This window comes from Mus pahari, chromosome 10 (genome assembly GCF_900095145.1).
Source record: "Mus pahari chromosome 10, PAHARI_EIJ_v1.1, whole genome shotgun sequence".
NCBI lineage: Eukaryota > Metazoa > Chordata > Mammalia > Rodentia > Muridae > Mus > Mus pahari.
In genome coordinates, this window is record NC_034599.1 from 112,190,423 (window position 1) to 112,213,868 (window position 23,446).

Genomic DNA, 23,446 nt, shown 5'->3' on the forward strand with positions numbered 1-23,446 from the left:
AACAGGAGCAAACAGCTAAGACAGGTAAAGATACAGAAGAACCCTTTGGGAGGAGCTGAGAGTTCAGTGTAGCCCTGTAGACTTTGAGGAAATAGAGCAGTATGGAATGAAAGGCAAGTGACCACCCACCCAGTATTTAGGAACTGAGTCACATTCCCAGCCCCATAGTAATATTTAAGTATGACACAATATGTGAGATCGATTTAAGGCACAACTGTTACACTGCCTTCATCATGGACAGGAGACCAGCAAGGCAGACAAACTGGGTAGATTTCAGGTGGCTACCAAAAGACTGCCAAGATAACTTCTAACTTCAGCATAATCCCATGCAAATGTCAAATGTCACCCCAATTCAGGGCTGAGACAACTACTGGGAAAGAACCATAAAAAGGAACAGAAAATAACTTCCTTAGAAAATCTCCATCCATACCCAAGAAAGCCCATTTCTCCCTTTCCTTAGCCTAACATTCTTCTGTCTTTTACATCTAGCTACAAGCTCCCAGCCCCAACAGCTGAAGCAGCTGATCTGCAAGTCTACCTCCTAGTCAAGTCAGCAAAGGGTCTTAAGGTTCCACAAAGTCAAGAAGAAAATAGAGCCCAGGTTGAGGTAAAAGTTGGTAGCATAAGGGCTGGAGACATGGCATCAGTTATGAATGTATACTGACTGCTCTTGCAGAGGACCCGAGTTCTGTTCCCAATATATACACTGGACAGCTTACAACTGACGTTAACTCCAACTCAAAGGGATCTGGTATCTCTGACTTCTGCAGGCAGCCACATGTGTGTACACATACCTAGCACCACACAGAAACACCAACATATGCATAATTAAAATACCAGATCTTTTTTTAAATTGGCATCAGTCCAGATATGATGGCACATGCCTCTATTTTTAAAAAAAAAAAAAAAAAAAAAAAAGATTTATTTATTTATTTCATGTACGTGAGTACATTGTTGCTGTCTTCAGACACACCAGAAGAGGTCATCGGATCCCCATTACAGATGGTTGTGAGTCACCATGTGGTTGATGGGAATTGAACTCAGGACCTCTGCAAGAGCAATCAGTGCTCTAAACCGCTGAGCCATTTCTCCAGCCCGGCACATGCCTCTAATTGCAGCAGCTGGAAGGGAAGCACAGAGAGCTGTTGAGTTCAAGGCCACCTTGGTCTATACAGAGAGAAGTCCAGGCCAACCAGGGCTACTTGGTGAATCCCTGGCTGAAAAGCAAAGAAGCAAATGGCAGCACAATGACCTGCTGAGACCTCTGAGCGGGTCATACGTGTATTTATTAACTGCTGTACCAACTATGCCAGGCCCAACTGCTAACCACCACGAACCTTCATAAAACTGAGAGTCTGGTAAAGAAGTTAAAGAATACTATGACAACAGAAATATAGCTTAATAAAAATCAAAAGAGTCCACTAGAGAAACACAAAAAGTAGGAGGTACAACCAGCAAGCTCTGAAGTCCTACTGCACTGACAGTGAAACCCTCCTGATTGTTTGATTACCTGGAACCTGGTCATTTGATTACCTGGAACCTGGTCATTTTGAACCTTTTGAGTATATTAAAAATTTAGCCTTTATCCTAACAGCTAGGGGAAGACACCAAAGGGGTGTGTGTGTGTGTGTGTGTGTGTATTTTTTTCTACAAATCACTCTGGCTGCAATATAGGAAATAAATGAAGACTAGAGACAACTATTCTCCATACAATAGATAGCTCGGTCTTAGGTATAGACCTACGGTCACATTCCTATTAGAGAAGTTGAGAGAGCAGCAGGACTCAGAACTATCTATAAAAGTTTAAACCCAGTGATAGAGCACTTGCTTAGCACACATCAGGCCAAGGTTCAATTTCCAGTTTCAAAAAGTTAAAAAAGCAATATACACAAAAGGGAGGAGCCAAAAGGTAAAGAGGAACTGTAAACAACAGACTTGGAAGCTGGCCGAGGCAGGTGGCAAGAGAAAGGACTGGACAGCAGTGACAAGCAGTGTGAAGGCCTGGGGACAAGCTGCAGCTTTATGTGGTAGGCTACACTCTGAGCTGTAACTTGAGAAACTGCTTATTTCTAGAGTTTTCTAGCAGGAGACTACCAAGCACAATAAAGACTGACAGCCTCCTCAACAACCCTCCTCCTCTCAGGGCATAGAATCTCCCTCCTCCATAACACCTGTTCCAGGTACGCTTCTTCTCTTCTGAAGAAACACAGATGCCATGCGAGCGTGTATCATCCTCACTTAAATCTCCAACAATCTCCTTACCACCTATCAAGTCTACCCTTGCCGACCAGATTGCTCCTTCAAAGTGTTTCACAGTCAGCTAAGCCTTCCTTTCCTCCTTCCTTCTTTTCTCGTTTTTTAAAAATGGGGTCTAACTGTAGACCAGGCTGGCCTGGACCTCAGTAAGATCCACCTGCTTTTACCTCTTGAGTATGGGGTCAATGGTATGTACTCCCACACCTGGCACAACTTTATTGACTTAATCTATTGGTTAGGATTGAACCTAGAGCCTCACACGACAGACAGGCACTGTAACACTGTACTGTGGCTTAGCTTTTAAGTTTGTCCCCACCCCACCCCATTTTGTTGTGTTGTTGTTGCTACACAGGGTTTCTCTGTGTTAGCCCAGGCTGTCCTGAAACTCGATTTGTAGACCAGGCTGGCCTCGAACTCAGAGATCCGCCTGCCTCTGCCTCCTGAGTGCTGCCAGGATTAAAAGCATGCGCCACCTTCCCTGATCCATTACTTTTTTTTAAGGTAATTTTTATTTATTAATTTTTGTGTGCACTGGCGTTTGGCCTGAATTCATGTCCGTGTGAGAGTTGGATGACCTGAAACATGGGTTACAGACAGTTGTGCGCTGCCAAATGGGTTCTGAGAATTGAAGCTGGGTCCTCTGGGAGAGCAGCTACTGCTCTTAACCACTGAGTCATCTCTCCAGTCCCTCCCAGTTATTTCTTAATGATGGCTTTTCTTTGCTTATGAAACTCACCTTGATTTCTATGATTTACACAACTTTCCATTTAGACAATTGAGTCAGTTCATCATCCATATAGAATAAACCATGCCTCATAAAGTTCTTGTACCAATGCTAACAAATTTTCCATCTGTGAAATTTGACACTCTTCTGCCACTATTACTAACTACATGTAGGGACCCCACTGCCTCTGTGAACAACTGTGAGCTGTAAATTATTTATAGGTCCCCTCAAAAAATATAAACACTGAGCTGAAAACAAAACAAACAAACAAAAAAAAAAAAAACAGTAGTCAGGAGGTGGTGCACTAGAGAGGCAGAGGCAGGCAAATCTTTGAGTTCTAGGCCAGCCTGGCCTACAGAGCAAGTTCCAGAAAAGCCAGGGTTACCCAGAGAAACCCTTATCGAAAAACAAAAAAACAAACAAAAAAAGTCCTAGTAGGTTATTGGCCTTATGACCTAAAACTGATATTAAAAAGAAGAGGGGGCTAGAGAGATGGCTCAGTGGTTAAGAGCACTGACTGCTTTTCTGAAGGTCCTGAGTTCAAATCCCAGCAACCACATGGTGGCTCACAACCATCCATAATGAGATCTGATGACCTCTTCTGGTGTATCTGAAGATATATACAATGTACTTGCATATAAGTCTTTGGGCTGGAGCAAGCAGGGCCGGAGCTAGCAGGGTGGAGTTCAAGCCCCAACAACCACATGATAGCTCACAACCATCTGTATAGCTACAGTGTACTCATATACATAAAATAAATAAATAAATCTTTAAAAAAGAAGAAGAAGAGGAGGAGGAGGAGGAGGGGGAGGAGGAGGACCTAAGCTGAATCCTAGAATTTACCTAAAGCTCCATGACATGACCTGGTAACCCCAGCACTAGGAAGAAGAGATAATTGGGTCTCTAAAGCTCATGGGCCAACTAACCTTCCCTAACCTGCTAGCTACATGCCAATGACAGCTTCTGCCTCAAAAACAACGTGTAGGCGAACTCGCTCAGCACAGCTGCTCTTTCAAAGGACTTGGGTTTGCCCCACCATGGTGTCTCACAAGCCTTCGTAACTTTAATCCCAGGCGGTCCAATGATCTCTCTTCTGGCCTATGGGGGCACCAGGCAGGCACGTAGTACACAAACATAGAGGCAAAACACCCATATTCATAAAGAATGTTTTTTCCTAATTTTAAAAGACTGGGATCTTTTTAAATCAAAAACAAAAGCCACTGCTGACAGCTGCCAGGGAAAGATGCCGGGCCTTCAGACACACACAGACACACACACACACACACACACACACACACACACACACACTTTGAGTTCTCTGGTTTCTAGAGGTATTCCAAGTTGAGCACAAATTTAGACATGTCAAGCAGGGATTCACATATGAAGTAGAATGTAGCATTTGCTTTTCTGTACTGATGTAGTTATTTTAATTCCATCCACTTTCCTGCAAATTTCACACCCAGATCAAACCCAGGCCTTCATGCACTTTCTGAGCTCCGTCACCTCACCAGCCTTGCTTTTTGTCCCCCCCCCCCTTTTTTAAGTAGAAAGGTTTAAGTGGGGCATAGATGGGGGATGAGAGAAATGAGGGGTTGGGAGAAGGTTAACTAAAACAAAGAGTATGGAAACCTATTTATTCCCTTGTAATCATAATTTAAAACACACTTATAAAACAGAAACTACTTGTTTTCAATGGAATCTATCACATCAAATAAAAAACAACCTAAAAATTGAAAATAAAAGTAACCCATGGGTTCCGGGGTGTGGTAGTTTGAGTGAGAATGACCCCCATAGAGTAATGGATTTGAATGCTTGGCTAGCAAAGTAGCACTGTTAACAAGTGTGGCCTTGCTGAAGTAGGAGACGTTGTTATAGGAATGGTGTCACTGGGGGTGGGCACTGAGGTTTCAAATGCTCAAGCCAGGTCCAGGGTCTTACTCTTTTCCTGCTGCCTACTGGTCCAGATGTGAAAGGCTCGGCTACTTCTCCAGCACCATGCCTTCCTGTGTGGCACTATGTTTTCTGCCATGATGATGATGGACTGAACCTCTGACCTGTAAGTCAGCCCCAGTTAAATGTTTCCCTTTACGAGCTGCCATGGTCATAGTGTTTATTCACAGCAATAAAAACCCTAATACAGGGTCCAGGATCTTGCATATCCCAGGTCAGCCTCAAGATCACTACATAGCTGAGTATGACCTTGAATTCCCAATCCTCAGCTCTGGCCTTCTATGTATTGAGAGTACAAACTGTACACAAACACCCTCCAACCAAACAAAAAAGGCAAATGGCAGATAGATACTGTTACATTTTTTTTTTTAATGTGCAAGAGTGTTTGTGGGCACATATGTTAGTGTACCACATGTGAACCTGGTGCCTTCACAGCCAAAAGGCACCAGGTCCCCTGGGACTGGAGTTCAGAGTTACAGCTAGTTGCTGAGAACTAAACCTAGGTCCTCTGGAATAGCAGCTAGTGCTCTTAACTACTGAGCCTCTCTTCAGCCCACACACATCAGAATTCTTAAATTCCAGCTTTACTATGGGGGAGGAATATTTTTGTTGTTTGGTTGTTGGTTTTTGTTTTGTTTTGTTTTTTGTTTGTTTTGGTTTCTTCGAGACATGGTTTCTCTGTGTAGCCCTGGCTGTCCTGGAACTCACTCTGTAGTCCAGGCTGGCCTCGAACTCAGAAATCCGCCTGCCTCTGCCTCCCAAGTGCTGGGATTAAAGGTGTGTACCACCACAGCCCGGCCTTATTTTTTTGTTGTTGTTGTTGTTGTTCCTAAATTTTATTTATGAATTAATATAAAACATTGTAGACCAATCCTCGTCCTCCTCCTCCTCTTCATCCTGGTTAATCTGGAAGTAATGCAGCTGGTAACTCTCTTTACTGTTGGCGACAACACGCAGCCAGTCTCGAAGGTTGTTCTTCTTCAAATATTTTTTGGTGAGATATTTCAAATACCTTTTGGGGAAAGGCACCTCGGAAGTGACAGTGATCTTGCTCTTGCTCTGTTTGATGGTCACAACCCCTCCGCCGAAATTGCCGGCTTTCCCGTTCACCTTGATTCTCTCCTGGTGGAACTGCTCAAAATTGGCAGCATCCATGATTCCATCTTCTACAGGGTGAGTGCCGTCCAGGGTGAACTTCAAAACCTGCTTCCTTTTTTGCCCCCCTTCACCACAAGCTTTTTCACAGGCACCATGGTGACAGAGGAGGCAGAAAGGTTATATTTTTATTTTAACAGAATTAATTCAAAATTCACCTACTGTCTTTATCTTCACTGCTGGCCCAAGGTTCAAATGGTGCTCTAATATACTAGTAGCAACTGTTACCCCAGGATCTTGAAATAGGATTGCAAGCCTTTCCTCCAACCTATGTTTCTTACCAGGGGTGACAAGATCACCACAACACCCACTGCTTGCTCCCATGCATGTGTCATCTCCAGTTGACACTTGTCTCATCTGCATCAGTTTAATACAGAATCACACTGCATTTCCCTTCATTCAAGTCATTCCCTAGTACTCAGTGTGGACAAAACCGGTCATTTAACTCAATTTGAGACTGTGGTGTTCTACAGAGAGGCAACTCAGCAGTTTGCTCCCTGCCTGACAGGCAAGACCTGGGTCCACTGCCTGGCACCATAAATAAAAAGAAGGGAGGGAGCAATGGAAAAACTTCTAGGCAAGCAGGCAATCCCTGCCTTTTGTTGACAGAGACAGAGACAGAGAGAGATGGAAAACATGCGTACATGCATCTGTGCATGCTGTCATGATGTGCTTACAGACAGACATCAGAGAACCATTTTGGGAAGTTTTTCTTTACTTTCACCTTGTGGGTCCTAGAGGTTAAACTCAGGTCATCATCAGTAAATGCCTTTACAGTCTATCCCCAACTTTTCTATCACTAACTGTATATACCTTTTAAAAATATATACTTTACATTCTATTACTTTACATATATGAATATTTTGTCTACATGTGTGTGTATATAAGCACTGAGTATGTCTGGTGTTGATGAAGGTCAGAAGAAGGCATCAGCTCCCCTACAACTGAAGTTACACACGATGGTAAGCTGCCATGTGGGTTCTCTATGAGAACAACAAGGGCTCTTAATCACTGTACCAACTCTCCAGCTCCACTGGAAAAAAAAAATCACTATAAAATAAAAATATCAATACACCCAGTATGGTAAATTACCGCTTTTGAATACCATATGATTTAGGAAGGCCCCCAAAGGACCTTAAGCAAATCAAAGAACAATTCACAGGATATAAAACCTCCGCAGTGTAGCAGTTACTAGCATATACACACCCTACATCTGCCTGTTAACTCTGCAAATATAATAACAAAAAAAATAAAAAAATATATGAAATGAGCCAAGCCCCGTAGCATGCACCTTTAATCCCAGTACTTAAAGAGGCAAAGGCAGGCAGATCTCTAAATCCACAGCCAGGCTGGCTTACATATTAAACTCCAGGGCAGCCAGTATTATAATGAGAAACCCTATCTCAAAATATGATTTTTAAAGCTAAATTTCCTTGCTAAGCACTTAGTACATACTATTTTGAAACAAGGTCTCTCCATCTAGCCCTGGCTGTCCTGAAACTCACTATATAGCCTATTCAAGGCTACATTCTTAGACTGCACTGCTAATCCAAGAATACAACAGAAATAAAAAACAATCCCTGTGGGGTTGCTTTTTTCCAGAGTGGGGGACAGAGAACATCTTTTATCAGCATTGTTCCCATCTAAGTTCAATTCCCAGAACCCACATAAAAGCAGGACATAGCACATGCTTTAATCCCCGCTCTGGGAAGACTCTGGGGCTTGACTGCCAGCCAGGTCAACTAGCAAGTTCCAGGCTCACCTCAGACAATAAGGTGGGAAGCAACTGAAGAAGAAACCCAACATTTGACCTCAGGCCTACCTATGCACTTGCAGACCCACAAACATGAACGTGTGTGCATGAGTACCCCTCCTCCCAAAGTAAACGCTAAAAAAAACCTTTAAACCAACATGGTGGCAAGTGCCTTTAATCTCAGCACTCAGGTAGCAGAAGCTGGTGGGTCTCTGTGAGTCTGAGAGTCTAAGGCCTGCCTGATCTATGGTCTGAATCTACCGGTTCCAGAGTAACCTGAGGTACGTAGTGAGACCTTGTCTCAAAACAAAAAACCAAGTTTTAAAAATAAGTAGAGGTAAAGGATCAGTGTTCTCTCTCTCTCCTCATCTTACATCAGTATACAGAACACACACTGATACTATGCTTCACTAAGGACAGTATCTTTTAAAAGATTCTTGACCTAGGAATTAAAAAACCCACAGAATTACTTAAAGAAACGAGAACTAAGTAGCCACCATGTATATAAACAAGAACAAACATCAATCATACAATATTAAGACACATGCTCTAAACTATGTACACTCTTCAGTGGGTAGTACACACGTAGAGTGGTGCAAGCCATTCCCTGTGCAAAGCAAATACACAAAAGGAGCAAAATCTCAAAATTGCTAAGAAATTAAAATATTCAGTCTAAAAAAAAGTATATATTAAATGTTAACCTCAGAGTAATAAAGTTGTAATTTTTCAACTTACTTTAACTTTATAAATTTTATAATCATTTATTAATGAAAATAAGCCACCTTCTCAAAAGAAACTAAACATCTCTTCTTTTAACATGAACGGTAAGAACATATTCCCCTGTTAAGGAAGCATGAGCTATGCATACCAGAAGCTCATCCATGCTAGTCTGACACTTCTCCAGGTTTATCCGCTTGATTGCCACTCTCTCCTTTTTGGGGGCACAGTAAGCTGCTTGGACCACGGCAGTTGCTCCACTCCCTGCAAACAAACACATATGTAAATAAATATGCACATAAAACACCACACAGTAAAACAATGAAGACTGAACCTGCTGCATCCCACAGTGGATGACAGATGAGGGGAGACACACCCGAGCAAGAAAGCTGCAGAGCACAAGCTTAAGAAAGAACCTCAGGGACGTCACCGTGGTTCAGCAGGAAAAGGTTCCACCTGCCACCAGACCTGACAGCTTGAGTTCAAACCCAAGGACCACATGGTGGAAAGAGAGACCTGATTCCAACAGGATGTCCTCTGACCTCCTCACTCACCACTTGTGTACCCACATTCATACACATACATACAAAAGAAAGAAAAATGAATTTAGAATTTTTTTTAAAAAGGCCTCAGCTATTTCATATCCATAGCCAATAAAGAACAGTGTAAAAAAAATGGAAAATCATTAGAATTCTTGTTCTGAAGTATGACAGCATAGACCCATACTTCTTGTTCTTTTCCAAATATAACTCAATACCATAAAAACAACTGAAAACTAACCACCAAAGGGCTTTGGAAGGTATAGGAAGGAGGTGGATGACCTGAGCCCGCAGGACCAGGAAAATCCATGATGAGCTCACTGCCTCCTCCTCCTCCTCCTCCTCTCTCGCATACTGAACAGCAGAGGCCTGCACCCCAGAGCCACCAAGAAAGACAAGCCGACAAACTAGAAGAGCCTGCCCTCTTGCTACAGGTCTGTAAAAAGGGCAGCTCAGCCCAGAACTCATAGTCAAAACACTGCCCAGTCCTCATCCAGGACAAGGACTGGCCCAGATGTCCCGGCAGCAGCATGGAATGGCCCCTTCTCTGCATCTTCAATAATGGCAAGCACTCAGCCCAGTGCACACCTATGGCAATGATAAGTCAAGCAGCCTTTAGCAGAACTTAGGGTCAGGACAGCTCCTGCAGACATGGAACAGACCACAGGGATCCTGACAACATTGCAGAAGCACTGAAAACTAAATCACTGTGAGGATTACAGTTTCCAAAAGCAGGACAGAACACTACACACTAAGCTGAAACAGGGTAACTGCAGGCCAAAATACAAGATTAAAATACAGCCAAGAATCTGCCAACAGAATAGCCCAATGCCTGGGATATAATCAATGACATGATGCAGGATACCCCAGCACTTAGGAAACAGGCAGGTGGATCAATTCAAAATCATCCTTGGCTACATGACAAGCCGGAGATAAGCCTGGGCTTCATGACAATGAGACATGAGATCCTTCCTATCTCAAAAAACAACAATAAAAAATAAATTCTCGCCAGGCAGTGGTGGTACATGTGTTTAATCCCAGCACTTGGGAGGCAAGCGGATTTCTGAGTTCGAGGCCAGCCTGGTCTACAGAGTGAGTTCCAGGACAGTCAGGGCTACACAGAAAAACCCAGTCTTGAAAAAAAAAAAGAAAAAAAAAGAATTCTCAATGAAAAAAATGGGGAGCCGGCCAGGGGGGCATCGGTGGGTAAAGATGTTTGCTACCAAGTCTGAAAACCTGAGTTCCAGCCACAGTACCTACATGATGGAAAGAATTGACTCTTGGAAGCTGACCTCTGACCTCAACACACAGGCACTATGGTAATTTGTATGTACACAATCACGCGCACGTGCATACACACACATAAATGTAACCATTTAGGAATGTGTCTAAAGTGGGCCATGCTAGAGACTGAAATCAGGGCCCTGTGAATACTGAGCACAAGGTCTAGCAACACAACCCATCCTCAGCCCCTGAAGGTGGCTGGCAGCAGTAGCTAAACTGGTTACACTGTTGATTATCTACAGAGGTTTGTTTGCTTAGCACACCAAAGATATCTTTTCTCTTGATGTGAAGAAAAGAGAGTGAAATGTGCACCCAAGGGCTGGAGAGAGAGACTGAGTTCAATTCCCAGCAACCACATGGTGGCTCACAACTACCAGTAATGGGATCTGATGGCCTCTTCTGGTGTGTCTGAAGACAGCTACAGTGTACTCATATACATAAAAAAATAAGTAAATCTTTAAAAAAAAAAAAAGAGGGCTGGTGAGATGGCTCAGTGGGTAAGAGTACCCGACTGCTCTTCCGAAGGTCCAGAGTTCAAATCCCAGCAACCACATGGTGGCTCACAACCACCCGTAACAAGATCTGACACCCTCTTCTGGAGTGTCTGAAGATAGCTACAGTGTACTTACATATAATAAATAAATAAATCTTTTAAAAAAAAAAGAAAAGAAAAAAAGAAATGTTCACCCAAAAGTTAAAGTACCAAATGGAACTACAGCTGAGACCAATAGTGACTGAGGAAGAGTATTTGTTGGGAGCTCAATGATGGACAAATCAGGAGAGAATCTGTGAACTCTGAGTCAAGATCAACAGTTCATCTGAACAACAAAGAAAACAGTCCAAGGAAAAAGCCTTGGGGAGCAGTAGAGTAACAACAAGGGATCTACATTCCATGGAATACATAAAATAACGCCCCCACTGACTCCCAAGACATAAATGTTCTAGTCTCCAAAACCTACAAGCATATTACCCTGTATCATCATCATCATCATCATTGTCGTCTTCATCATCATCCATTTTAGGGCTGGAGAGACGGCTCAGTGGTTAAGAGCACTAGCTAGTTCCCAGCACCCACTAAGTAGTATACAATCACCTCTAACTCCAATTCCAAGGACTTCAAAGCCCTCTTCTGGCCTCCAACTGTACATGTTGATACATGCAGGGAAGACATCTATGTATAAAAATATTATTAAAAATACTTGCTAGGTATTACCAAATTAAAGCTCTAAAGCTAAGCATGGAGAAGCACAACTACATCAGCACTCAAGCAACACAAGGGAAAAACTGAGAGTCTCAGGCCAGGCCCAACTAGAGTCAGTTCCAGGTCAGCCTACACTACATGAGACTCGGTCTCCAAAAGAAACCAACAAAGGAAGGAAGAAAAGGCAGACCGGCGGATGGAAGAACAGAAGGAAGGAAGGAATCTAGAGATAAAGATTATTTTGAATTATCTGGACGGCTCAATGCAATTAAAGGATCCATGCAGTGAAAGAGGAAAACAGGAGTTCCATCAGACAGGAGAATGGAAGCAAAGGCTGGAACATGAATATATACACACACACATATATGTACATAAACATATGAACATCATATATGTATATAAACATATCAATGAGCTATGAAATGTATACTGGGACATGCTAAACAGGGTAAACCTAAAAAACAAACAAACAAACAAACAAAAACAGGCTAACTTAGTGAAGTCCTGCATGGAGAACCCATATCAGCAGCTTTCCTTTATGTAAGATGTTCAGAACATGCAAGTCGAGAGGAAACGCTGACTGCCAGGAGCTCAGAGGATGAATGGAAGCAACTGCATCATAAGCTGGGTTTAGGGCTGGTGAGATGGCTCAGCGGGTAAGAGCACCCGACTGCTCTTCCAAAGGTACAGAGTTCAAATCCCAGCAACCACATAGTGGCTCAAACCATCCTTAACGAGATCTGACTCCCTCTTCTGGAGTGTCTGAAGACAGCTACAGTGTACTTACATATAATAAATAAATAAAATCTTAAAAAAAAAAAAATAAGCTGGGTTTATCCTTTCTCTTCATGAGTATTAAACACCCTAAATGCAAAAACTTTTCATCAAGTGTACATTTTAAAATGGTAACTTTTAGCCAGGCAGTGGTGGCCCACGCCTTTAATTCCAGCACCTGGGAGATTTCTGACAGGCAGATTTCTGAGTTCGAGGCCAGCCTGGTCTACAGAGTGAGTTCCAGAACAGCCAGGGCTACACAGAGAAACCCTGTCTCAAAGAAAAAAGAAAAAGGTACCTTTTACCCAGGTATAATGGCACACACCTTTAATTCTAACATTCAGGAGCCAGAGGCAGGAGAATCTCTGTGAGGCCAGCTGATCTACAAAGCCAGGTCCAGAACAGCCAGGATGACATAGAGAGAGACACTTTTTTCTTATTTTCTTAGGATACTACAACCTTTACCTACTGATCCAATAATTTTGAAAAGAGAATGGAGCAATGCTTCAAAAACAACGGCAGCTGAGGCACGATGAAGAGACTGAACCGACGATCTTTATTTAACACGGATCCCCTTCTCCCAGCCAATTCCCAAAAAGAAGGTTCCAGGCACTTATTGAGCCCTTTAAGGTTGTGGAAACTAAACTACAAATTTAATGTCATTTACATTCTCTTTGCTATGGCTGAAGAAGCTCCGTTTTATGCTGCGCATCCATCTTGGTACCCACCAGCCATCTGTTTCTGACTCCAGACCCTGGAAGATGTTTCCCAGTAACCCTGACTCAGTGACCCCACCCAAAAACGTACAGCCATGACTCTCTACTTGGTATGTGACTGCTTTTTTGCTTCTGAAACTTGCTTAAGCAGACTGCCAAAGATTATCTGAGTTGCCTAATCACTTAACTTGGCAGAGCAGAGCAATTTTCTGCTTGCTTGTACAGATACTGAAGGTCTCTGTGTAGTTTTCACCTTTAAAAGTCCAACCCCATAACCCTCCTGCATGGCAGTATCAATTTTGGCTCAGAGACTGTTCATCCTGTTAGCAGCTAATCAATAAACCTTTGAAATATAACTGGATTGAGTCTATAGTCTTTTCCCAGGAGTTACAAACTCCATAACATTTAGAAGCCCCCAGTGAGATCCCTAGGAGATCCCAGGTTCAGGCCAAGGATCTGGATAGGCCCCAGGGACTCCAGAATACAATAACTGGACTGAATCTATGGTCTTTTCCCAGGGGTCACAAAGTCCATGACACTCTTCACCCACCAGCGCATCCCTCCCTCCTCCCATCTCTGGCCCATCACTTGCCTTCCTGACTGACGTAGATTATTTTTAAATCTTACCTAGGTGGGATCCTCCCGCCGTCAAATATGACATGTGCATTTGCAAGTCATTCCCCACACCTCTCAACTACAGCATCTACTTGATCCTGCACTAAGCACTTGGAAACTGAACATATTCTCTCATTTCTATATCCTGAATGTAATTTATTCCCACACCATCTTCATGCATATCATATGTCTTCCTTCAGTCTTTCTTTCTACAGATGTTCTCAAAACTCACCTATTTTCAAGCAGTACCACCAAACAGACTCAAATTCACACTGCAGCTCCACTATTAGGGATAGAATAAATTTCCACTTCACAGCCATGTGCCTGGCAGAGAACTGCTCAATTAATGATTGCTATTATTCACTGATTTATTCACTACATAATTTTAGTCATTTAATCTGTTCAAACACATGTGTGTGTCAAGCATTATTTGGGCTAGGGTGAGCTTATTAAGGTTCCAAAGTACTTGAATCTTTACCAAAGCACAGAAGGGCAAATTATCCCTACCAGCTCTCCAACCTTTACACACTTCACTGAAATTACAGGAGTTCCACTCCCAACATTTAATCACTAGTATGATCATACAGTAAACGTTCTCTTGTGTAGTGAGCCCCAGATGGAAACACATTAAACACTACAGGGCAAGTGTCATTAGATTTCCTCCCTCCTTCTCTATTATTTTATCTTCCTCTAAAGCAATTTCAAGAAACTGTTGGCAAGTGAGTGGGAAGGAGAATGGTTTACATATTGCAGAGTAACTATAGTAATAAGAACAGCCCTCAGTAGACTGCTAGACTGCTGGACACAAAACTCACAATGTTCCCGCCGCTCTGGGGGAAAGCAACTCCCGTGTAACAAGCATTTACTTTCAATTAATACCTTTCAATCATTTACCTTTAATACGATTCAGAATCCACCTGTACAGTGGGTTGTTGGGGAGACGGGTCCATCCTTAAAGTGCTGGCCACAAAAGCAAGATACCCAGAGTTCAGAAAGCCGTAACTCACATGAAAGCTGAGCCTGGGAGCACAGAGACGGGACGATCTGTGGAACCTGCTGGCCAGCTAGGCTTGTTCCATCAGTGAGCCTAGGTTTAGTAAGTGACTGGGTCTCAAAATACAGGTGCAGAACAACTGAAGAAGTCACCTACATCTACTCCTGTCCTTCACATGTGTGCTACACATGCACATACATATACATATCACACAAAGAGATACTTTTTAAATTTTGTTATTTATTTTAGTATGTGGATGTTTTGCCTGCGTGTGTGTGTGTGTGTGTGTGTGTGTACGCGCGCGTACCATGTGTGTACTTGGTGCTCTCAGAGTCCAGAGCAGGGCTCGGGGACTAGAGTTACAGATGGTTGTGAACTGTCATATGGGTGTTAAGAATCAAACCCATGTCCTCTAGAAGAACAGGCAATGCTCTTAACCACAGAACCGTTTTTTCAGGCCTCCAAAAGCAGCGGCAGCATCCCAAGAGAAGTACAGGACAACCTAGGATGAGGCAAGCGCAGTGGTACGAAATGACCAAGATAACTCCACCCTGTTCTCACTACACTGTGTGTATGCTGAGACAGCTCTCAGGCTCCATAACCTCCCCCAGCTGTTACATCTGCCTTGGAATACATTGAGAGTGACATGTCCTTGACCATGTTCCAGATACATTAACCAAAAGAACTAAGTAACTGAAAAAGGTATAAGTAAAACAATTGTTATGTTATAGCTGAAATAATAATTATGCTCTGACAGGAATAAACATTTCCATGTTACTTTTACCCTAAATTAACTTTAATTTAAATTATGTTCTTTGTCGTTTTTGCCTTTTACAATGCTGTATCTAAGCTTGGCCACCAAGAGACTATTCAGAAGCACAAGCCCACTCTTGGTCTGGCCATTAATGAACTAAAAGCTCTGAGTAGTTTAATCGCCATGGTTTTGGGCAGCTATCACAGTGGATCGTGGCATTACAGGTCTACAATCCCAAGTGTCCATTGGGATGAGAGAAGAGGATCCTGAGTTCCAAGCCAGCCCAGCCTCGGGGAGTTCAAGGTTAGCCAAGGTTACAAAGTAAAACCCCATCTCAACAACAAAACAAAATCCCAAATGTCAGGAAAAAATATTGAGCAAAATGCTAAATAAAAGGATACGCTTAACATTTTCTACAAATAAATATGAGTAATCATTAAGAGTAGCTAAATCAGAGCCCTGTGCAGTAGCCCTGCCTTTAATCCTACCACTCGAGAGACAGGAGCAGGGGATCTCTGGGTTCCAGGCCAGCCTGGTCTACATAAGGAGCTCCAAGCTAGCTAAGGCTACATAGTGAGAGCCAGCCTCACAAAAAATAATAATTAAAAAACAATGAGCTGGACATAGTGGTGCCTGCCTTTGGTCTCTCTGATCCCAGTGCTTGGAAGCCAGAGGCACACAGATCTCTGTGAGTTCCATAACAGCCTGGTCTACAGAGCTAATCCCAGAATAACCAAGGCTACACAGAGAAACCCGGACTCAAAAAAAAAAAAAAACAAAAAAACAAACAAAAAACAAATAAATAAATTAAACAATGATGGTGATGATGATAATTTTCTGTCTAAAGGTTTTAGCGGTTTGGGGGTCTTTTGGGTTTTTTTGAGACAGGGTTTGGTGTCTCTGTGTAGTCCTGGCTGTCCTGGAACTTATTCTGTAGACCAGGCTGGCCTAGAACTCCTAGAGATCCGCCTGCCTCTACCTCCTGGGTGCTGTTGTTTATAGGTTTTAATGAGGAAATATGGTAGTTTTTTGCAACTTATATGATCTATGTTTTTATTCATTAAAAAAGCATTACTATTATATTGAAATGAAAATAACTGTAGACTTCTTGGTTTGAAAAAATGTGGTAGAAAAAGAAATTTGATAATTCTGTTAATTGTTCTTTAATTACAAGTCAACTCACAAATTTAAGAACATGACAGATGGGGCTGGAGAGATGGCTCAGTAGTTAAGAACACTGACTGCCCTTCCAAAGGTCCTGAGTTCAAATCCCAACAACCACATGGTAGCTGCTCACAACCATCCATAACAAGATCTGACTCCCTCTTCTGGAGTGTCTGAAGACAGTAAAAGTATACTTACATATAATAAATAAATAAATCTGAAAGAAAGAAAAGAAAAGAAAAGAAAAGAAAAGAAAAGAAAAGAAAAGAAAAGAAAAGAAAAGAAAAGAAAAGAAAAGAAAAGAAAAACATGACAGATGGCCATGGTAGCAAGCCTTTACTCCCAGAACTCAGAGACAGAGGCAGATGGGTCTCTGTGAGTTCAAGACCAGCCTGGTGTACACAGCCAATTGGAAGGCAGCCAGAACTACATGGTTGAGACCCTATCTCAAGGGGAAAAAAAAAGAGAGAGAAACAAAAACATGAGGGAGGGGACCTGAAATGCTAGCCTGAACTAGACTGATGAATGGCATGCCCACATAAGCAAAACCCACGGTAGAGCTGAAACCTGTGGCTGCCCCTTACTCACAGAGAATGCCTTCCGTCCCTCCCAGAGGGTGCCTGCAGCCAGGGATAGTGTTTTAAACCCTTCACACATAATTACAATAAAGTTTAGAAATCTCAGTAAGATGTTTAGAAATCTTATTTCTAAAATAAAGTTAAATAAATAATAAATAAATAAATAATAAACTATCTCACAACCTAGGCTGGATTTGAACTCTGTCTGTAACGGAGGATGATCATGAACTCCTCCTGCCTCTAGCTATCCACTACTACATGATGACAGGCAGGAGCCAACATGCTTAGCTCTGATATTTTTAAATATTAAGTAAGACCTTTTGCATTGTAGCTGAATGGATAAACTACACCTCTAATTATAGTCTTTTAGAAGCAAAAGAATCTTGAACTCAAGGTCAATACACACACACACACACACACACACACACACACTAAAAACAAAAGCCAGAGCTGCAGGGCTGGAGAACTAGCTCAGTATTTAAGAGTGCTGGCTGCTCTTCCAGAGATTCCAAGCAACCACATAGTAGCTCACAACCACCTATAATGTGATCTGATGCCCTCTTCCAGCATGCAGGTACACATGTAAATAGAGTACTCATATACTACTACTAATAATAATAATAGTAGTAGTAGCAGCAGCAGCAGTAAGCTAGAGTTGGTGGCCGGAGAGATGGCTCAGTGGTTAAGAGCACTGTCTGTTCTTCCGAAGGTCCTGAGTTGAAATCCCAGCAAGCACATGGTGGCTAACAACCATCCATAACAAGAACTGACACCCCCTTCTGGAGTGTCTGAAGACAGCTACAGTGTACTTACATATAGTAAATAAATAAATAAATCTTTAAAAAACAAAAAACAAAAAAAAAACAGCACTAAGGGCTAGCTGAACATGAGCTGAGTGCAATACCACATGGTTTAGTCAGGGAATACCCTGTGACAGAGAAGGCAAGTGAGCAATGGGCACTGAGCCATCAGCACAGACAGCACTGACATACTGGACAACCACAACGTGCAGAGAGAACAACACAGCCAATCTCACTGTGCTACTCTGGAATTTTCCATTTAAAAATTTCAGGTAACTAAAACCTCAGAAATAAACACAGATAATGGGACTACTATAAAGACAATGGGATTGTTTTAGTTTAGTTAGTTCCACTAACTGTGAATGAACTAACAATGAAGCAGCAAACCTAAATGTTATCAATCAACAAGGCTAGATGGAGTCCGGAGCTCACATTCTGATTCACTGCTGTACTGGCTAGTTTTGTGTCAACTTGACACAGCTGGAGTTATCACAGAGAAAGGAGCTTGAGTTAGGGCAATGCCTCCATGGGATCCAGCTGTGGGGCATTTTCTCCATTAGTGATCAAGGTGGAGGGCCCCTTGTGGGTGGTGCCATCTCTGGGCTGGTAGTCTTGAGTTCTATAAGAAAGCAGGCTGAGCAAGCCAGGGGAAGCAAGCCAGTAAAGAACATCCCTCCATGGCTTCTGCATCAGCTCCTGCTTTCTGACCTGCTTGAGTTCCAGTCCTGCATCCTTTGGTGATCAACGGCAGTTTGGAAATGTAAGCCGAATAAACCCTTTCCTCCCCAACTTGCTTCTTGGTCATGATGTTTGTGCAGGAATAGAAACCCTGACTAAGACAACTGCCAAGAGGCAGAGAGAGCAAACTGGGAATCTCAGGAGTCTTTTGAAACCTCCAAACACACTCCCAGTGACACCCCTCCTCCTCAGCAAGGCCATGCCTAATCCTTCCCAAACAGTTCCACCAACTGGGGACCAAGTATTCAAACATACGAGCCTAGGTGGGCCATTCTCACTCAAACCACCGCAGTAGAAGAGGAGAACTTACAAGCTGACCTCCACTCCCACATAATACACAGCATCAGTTCCTACAATGACTTAGACTCTGATGGCCTTGTATCTCTACACTACCTTTAAAATCTCTTCCCTGTGTGCTTCCTTACTCTGCCACCCTATCTCTTCTATCACACCGGCAAGATTCCCACAGTCCTGCTCAGTTCCTGCTTGGAACAAACACTCTCTCTCTCTCTCTCTCTCTCTCTCTCTCTCTCTCTGTTTGGCTTTTCTGAGACAGGGTTTCTCTGTATAGCCCTGGCTGTCCTGAAACTCACTCTGTAGACCTGGCTGGCCTCGAACTCAGAAATCCNCCTGCCTCTACCTCCCGAGTGCTGGGATTAATTACTGCTTAAAGCTCTTCAGGTCTTTCCTCAGATGTGAACTTCTAGGTAGGGCTTTCCCAAGGTGAGGCTTTCCCCAACATGATGATTTCTCTGACCTATTTACATAGGCACTCTCACTTTTATCTCTAGCAACCTACAATCCTTTCCCTCACCATAGCAGGGCCATCAACTTCAGGAGAGGAAGGATTTCTGTATTTGCTTTCCCTCCAGTACCTGGTATTTAACAGGTGTACAATAAAGACTTGAACATATTAATCAAATCATGGGCTATTCTCCAGGGAAGAAACTGGTGAGTTAGGAGAGCACCGAGGTGCCGGATCTCGATGGTCTTGCTTCACTGCCATCATCATGCACTGATGGTAACTGAGCTCTCACTACGTTGAGCATCTCGTAAATACCTTTCACTTCCCATCTAATCATTACAATAATCCCATCACTCAGCTATCATTGGTGCCACAAATAACGCTAACAAAGCAGTACAAGCAAAGTTAGGCCTTTATCCTGGGCTAGAGCAATGCCTCAGGTTAAGGGCACACAACCATCCATAACTCCAGTTCCAAAGGAGCTGCACACTCTTATGGCATCCTCATCACCAGGCACACAGTGCACAGACCTACACACAGTCAAAACACATATACACAGAATAATAATAAACAAATATATATATATATATATATATATATATATTTGGCTTTTCAAGACAGGGTTTCTCTGTATAGCCCTGGCTGTCCTGGAACTCACTTTGTAGACCAGGCTGGCCATGAACTCAGAAATCCGCCTGTCTCTGCCTCCCGAGTGCTGGGATTAAATAATAAATATTTTTAAGAAGATATAGGTCAACCAGGTAGTGCAAGGCAAAGCAGGATTTCAGAGAGTGAAACTACATGGCATTCCAATACTATGCCCTTACCTCTTTTAAAAAAAAAAAAAAAAAGAACTATTTATATATATATGAGTAGTACACTGTAGCTGTCTACAGACATATCAGAGGAGGGCACTAGATCCCATTACAGATGGTTGTGAGCCACCATGTGCTTGTTGGGAACTGAACCCAGGACATCTGGAAGAGCAGTCAGTGCTCTTCCCGCTGAGCCATCTTTGCAGCCCCGATTCACCTAGTTTTGACAAAAACAACACACTAGCTTTATTCACAACTTTCTCCTCTTTTATTGCAGTAATAGAGTACTACCCAGTAAAAAGCTTCATTCCCCAGTCTCCTTTGCAATGAACAATTTACATAGTTCAAGCCAATAAAGAAGTCACCAATTAAGGTACCCAAGAAGAAAGGTGCTGACTCATCTGTCAAGGCTTTGTCCTTGTGCTACATTCTTCAGGACTAGATGTAAGTGTGAAACTAGAGATGAAAGGAATACCACATAATTATGAAAGGCTAGGTTGTGACGATGTGAAAAAGCAAAGCCTCAGACATGAGGTCTGGACCTCAGGCTTCTTTTCTTATGTAGGGGAGGGAAAGTTCAGTACTAAAACACAGCTAATTGTTTTATGTTACATAGAGACAAATGCAGTGTCTGGTCTAACAAGTTGAGGAGCTAATGATGGCTCTCCCACCCAACTAAGCAGAAAACATATCACTACACACAGAACATCAAGTTTTTCACAAGTCTGAAGGGGCACTCCAGAATCTGCATTTTGAAACCACAATTTTAAAGATTCAAATGTGTAGCTAGTAAAAAACTCATAAACATTAAAATGGTAAGGAGAGAAAGTAAAAAATAAAGCTAGAGAGTTGCCTTTGTCAAAGCTGGGTGAATTGTGTTAATCAAAATCAAATCTTAAAACCAGTCTAAAGTTTTCCAGTTTTAAACCTAATCTGAAGTAACCAGATATTACTAAAACTCAGATATGACAGTAAAAGCCACATGGCACAGTACTTCCTAGCCAAGGTGGTTTCTGCCAGGCTGGTTTTTGTCTATCACCATAATGCAGTGTTAACAATATCATGCATGGTGCAGAGTCTTATACAAGTATATTACCCTGACTAGCTAGCATAAACACCTAATCCACCAAAGCTTGAATGAAACCTGAAATAGTGGAGAGGGGGCATGCAGAGATATAGCAACAAGCTGATATGCAGATTCAAAATGTTTATTACAAGATTCCAATTCCAACATGGGACTAGGGAAATGGCTCAGTGGGCAAAGTGGCTAATGTGCAAACATGAAGACTGAGTTCAGACACAGCCCCTGTGCAAAGCTGGTGCATGTGTCTGTAACCCCAGCACAGGGTGGAGGGTAGAGGTGCAGAGACAAGACAAAGTGGGGAGCCATAGGAGATACCCAACGTCCACCTCTGTCCTCCACACAGGGATGCAGACAGCTACATACACAGATGTACATAGACCACCAAGCCCCCTCCCACACACAAATAATTTTTTTTAAAGAGCTGAAATCACATAGAATTTCATGGTTCATAATATCAGAATCTGAGAAATGTAAGACAGAGGGGTCAGGCATGGTGGTGCAAGCCTTTGGGGAGGCAGAGGCAGGTGGTTCTCTGTGAGTTTGAGGCCAGCCTGGTCTACAGAATGAGTTCCAGGTCAGTCAGGGCTTTTGAGACCCTGTCGAAAAGAAAAGAAAAGAAAAGAAAAGAAAAGAAAAGAAAAGAAAAGAAAAGAAAAGAAAAGAAAAGAAAAGAAAAGAAAAGAAAAGAAAAGAGAAAAGGGAAGGGGAGGGGAGGGGAGAGAAGGGGAGGGAAAGAAAACGACAAAAAGGAGGACAAAGGAAACAGACAATAGCAATGGCATCAGGAAGCATTTAACACACGCTGAACAGTATGCAGAAACAAGCACTATCAATCCAAACGGTCCCCATGACAGGTACTGTTGGCACCAGAACACCTTATTAAAACTAGCTGCACAGAATGTGCCCACAATCGTAAATCTGTTAAGTGGTAAAGACAAGGTTAGTCCAGACGGATTGATCACAAATTCCTTATTTGTAAAACTGCTTCCACACATATCAAATACAGTGTGCATAACCATGCTGAAATTCTTTTTTTAAACATTCTATTTTTATGTGTGTGCACAAACACTCACAGAGGCCAGAATAAGGTGTCAAATCCCCTGGAGTTACAGGAAGCTGGAGTTACAGGAAGCTGTGAGCTACCAAACAGGGGTTCTGGGAATTGAACCTGGGTCCTCTGGAATAATAGCAAGTGCTATAAACTACTAAACCATCTCTCCAGCCATAATATATTGAAATTTTCTCATGCTAAACTAGATGAGAACAAGCTCAAAGTTACTAAAATGATTAACTGTGAGGATATTAACACCTTTTACAATAATCACATAGGTGACTTTAAGGCTTGTGAAAACATCTTTTAAGATGGTAAAAATTTTTAAAGGAAGCCTTCTAAACTCCAACGTATATGTTTACCATGTTCCCAAGGCAGGTACCTTGTTTTACCATAAAGGAGAACAAGGGGCCAATGAGAAGGCCCACAGGGTAAAGGTACCTGATGACTTGAATCTGATCCCCAGAACCAACGTGGGGGGGAGGGAGGGAGGGAGAGAGGGGGAGAGGGAGGGAGGGAGGGGGAGGGAGAGAGAGGGAGAGGGAGGAGATTCCTAAAAGCTGTTCTCTCATCTTCTACATCTCAATGAGTACACAAGAAGGTAGTTTACTTTATCTCTCACCATACCAAAAAATATATATATATATATATACTCAAAATGTATCAGAGACTTAGATGTCACAGCTACACTTACAATACTTAAAGTATCAAAACATCTCTATGATATTGGGTTAGTACAGATGTCTTAGATATATCTACACCAAAAGCAAAATCAATATAAAAAGAAACTTCCTTAAAATATAAAATTTTTAGCCAGGCTGAGGCCTATAATCCCAATGTCTGGAGGCAGAGGTGGAGGCAGAGGCAGGAGGATCGCCTCAAGTTCCAGGATGGCCTGATCTACCTAGGCAAGTTCCAGACCAGTCAGAACTACATAGCTAGGCCCTGTCTCAAAATAAATTAATAATAATAAAAAAAATTAATCAAAATTTCTAGAGCCAGGCATGTTAGCATACCTTTAATCCCAGGGGAAGCAGAG

At 42.5% G+C, this 23,446-nt stretch overlaps 1 protein-coding gene and 1 pseudogene across 1 annotated transcript in view; both read right to left on the minus strand.

The window, feature by feature from the left end:
• The window catches only part of Oxsr1 (oxidative stress responsive kinase 1), a 95,288-nt gene that overhangs the window by 67,369 nt on the left and 4,473 nt on the right, over positions 1-23,446 (minus strand). Inside the window, exon 2 of the mRNA XM_021206890.1 lies at positions 8,707-8,819. Coding sequence (XP_021062549.1) covers positions 8,707-8,819 — 113 coding nt within the window. The remainder of the gene's footprint in view (positions 1-8,706; positions 8,820-23,446) is intronic.
• On the minus strand, positions 5,771-6,183 carry LOC110327556 (annotated as a pseudogene).